This window comes from Merops nubicus, unplaced genomic scaffold (assembly GCF_000691845.1).
Source record: "Merops nubicus isolate BGI_N331 unplaced genomic scaffold, ASM69184v1 scaffold36812, whole genome shotgun sequence".
NCBI classification, from domain to species: domain Eukaryota; kingdom Metazoa; phylum Chordata; class Aves; order Coraciiformes; family Meropidae; genus Merops; species Merops nubicus.
Genome location: NW_008593507.1, coordinates 5,274 through 7,929, shown reverse-complemented (window position 1 = coordinate 7,929; position 2,656 = coordinate 5,274). Strand labels below are relative to the sequence as shown.

The window sequence follows — 2,656 nt, the reverse complement described above, 5'->3', positions numbered from 1 at the left end:
GGCCGCGGCCCCGAGCGTTGACAATGGAGCTCGGTCCCGGAGCGCTGCGTGGTTTTGGAGCCCGTCTCGCCACGGTGCCCGTTACTCGACTGGAAGAGCCGCGGGAGTGGGGAAGGCGCGGGGGAGCAGGGCGCATCCTGCCCTCAGCAGGCGTGCGGCAGAGCGCCGTCGGGTTTCTCCTGCTCCGTGTCACACGGGGTGCTCGCTGGCCTCTGGGCTCCCCGTTACCTGGTGGCATCGGCCTGTCCCCAAGGATGTCCCAGTCGGCCTGTGGGACTTGGCAACCTGTAGAGATCTTCTTCCTCTTTCTTGAGTTCTTTCTGGGCGGGAGCTACTGAGGACCGGCCTACCCTTTGGAGGGGAGATGGAGGCCCCCTTTGGATCTCACCCTCCTCTGGAGGCTTCTTCCTGTGCCTTGGTGGGGGACTCAGGGCTGTGGTGGAGCCCTGGGGTCCCTCTCTTCCCTCCCCTCATATGTGGCAGTTCTTGTTTTGCAGGTGCAGCCGGGTGTGTAGCAACGTTGCTCCACGATGCAGCCATGAACCCTGCCGAAGGTAACGATAGTCCTGGCCTGGTGGGGAGGGGACGGTCAGGGGCTGCCCTGCCGCTCGGGGCCCCTCTGCGGCATGGAGAGCGCTTTCCTCATTGCTCACCCAACTGCAAGGCTGCAGCTCTGGTTGGGGACCCTAGTGCCTGCCTGTTACAGAGGGGACAGGTAGAAGACACTAATTTGGGGAAGCACAGCAAGCCCCAACTTGAGAGGAACAGGGAGGGCACCAACCTTTTACCCAGGGTTTTGACTGGGGACGGTTACGTGGAGCAGTATTGAAAGCGAGTGAGGTGCAGTTGTACTGCTGGAGTTGTTTGGAGCGTGTGAAAGTTGGGCATTGCTGTGGTGAGATCTCAGGAAGGTGGTGTATAGTTCTGGGTCTGTGTTCAGGAAGAAAAATCAAAGAATGAGGTACAAAAGGTGTGCTAGAGAAATCAGGAGAAGGGAGATTTTGTGTTGTGAAATGTCTGGTAGATACTGATTTTGTTGAGCCTGGTATGTATGAAAAAGCCAGGGTTTGTAGTTAAAGTCTGAATGTGTCAAGAGAAGGAATGTGTCCCACAAGGAAAGGCCAGTCTTGATCATATTTCTTTTTCCTCTTAAAACTGGGGGGGTTGTGGCAGTGCAGGCTCCAGCTGATCAGGGCCCAGCAAGGCTCCTGCCTGCCCATTGCCTGGCTGGGACCCTGAGGAGCAGGCAGCTGCATGGCCAGACCATTGCCACGCCTACATTGCTACTTACTACTACAACTGTAGTAGTTTGTTGCACTTTTTTTTTATTTATTTATTTTTAGCTCCTTGTTGTCATTTGAGACTGGGGAGGCAGGACAGCGGCATGCTGCGCCCTGGGCTCCCCAGCCCCACTTTTTGGCGGGTGTGGTGGGTTTGCATTTGGTTCTTGCCCTAGAGCAGCTGCATTTTGGCGGCAGCCTCTAACGCTTCCTGGCTGGTGGGCTCTAGGATATGCTGTGGTTATTCTGTGCTGCAGAGGGGGCGGCTGGGGTGGGACAGGCTCATCCACATCTAGAGCTGTCTGGAAACTAAGAAGATTGATGCAGAGGGGGTTCTCCTGTCTGTGTGGTGATGGATGGGGAGATGTCAGTTGCTGGGGAGTGAGGGTGGATCTGGAGCATGAGCGCCTGGGTATCAGGATATTCCCTGGGGCTGTGGCAGCCGCGGGGTTTGCAGGTGGTGATGTCCGTGCAGGGTGTTGCCTCGACAGATCTAAATGGCTGCAGTCCTGCCTGGGCGCACGCAGGGCACTGCTGGTCCGAGTTGTCTGTCATTAGCTCTTAAACCAGCATGACCGAACTCCAGGCACTTGGAGGAAGCCTGGCTTCAGGCTTACCCTTTCTCTCTCCTCTTCCCCTCCCTCGCGGGGTTTGCAGGTGGTGATGTCCGTGCAGGGTGTTGCCTCGACAGATCTAAATGGCTGCAGTCCTGCCTGGGCGCACGCAGGGCACTGCTGGTCCGAGTTGTCTGTCATTAGCTCTTAAACCAGCATGACCGAACTCCAGGCACTTGGAGGAAGCCTGGCTTCAGGCTTACCCTTTCTCTCTCCTCTTCCCCTCCCTCCGCCCCTGGGTCCTGGCTGCTGCTGCTGGCTGCTACCGTCCGTCCCAAGTGGTCAAACAGAGGATGCAGATGTACAACTCGCCTTACCAGCGTGTGACGGACTGTGTGCGGGCTGTGTGGCACAACGAAGGGGCCGGAGCTTTCTACCGCAGCTACACCACCCAGCTCACCATGAACATCCCCTTCCAAGCCATTCACTTCATGACCTACGAGTTCTTGCAGGAGCAGCTCAACCCCCACAGACAGTACAACCCGGGCTCCCACGTAGTCTCCGGAGCCTGCGCGGGGGCTGTCGCTGCTGCTGCCACTACACCTTTGGACGTTTGCAAAACGCTGCTCAACACCCAGGAGTCCCTGGCTTTGAGCTCCAACATCAGCGGACACATCACAGGCATGGCCAATGCCTTCAGGACGGTGTACCAAGTGGGTGGTGTGACCGCCTACTTCAGAGGGGTCCAGGCAAGAGTCATTTACCAGATGCCCTCAACAGCGATCGCCTGGTCAGTGTACGAGTTCTTCAAATACATCCTCA

General features: G+C 57.3%; 1 protein-coding gene across 1 annotated transcript in view; it reads left to right on the top strand.

The window, feature by feature from the left end:
* Positions 1–364: 364 nt before the first annotated feature.
* LOC103768327 (mitoferrin-2-like) overlaps positions 365–2,656 on the top strand; it is a 2,358-nt gene continuing 66 nt past the window's right edge. The window contains exons 1-2 of the mRNA XM_008935468.1: positions 365–554; positions 2,174–2,656. Coding sequence (XP_008933716.1) covers positions 365–554; positions 2,174–2,656 — 673 coding nt within the window. The remainder of the gene's footprint in view (positions 555–2,173) is intronic.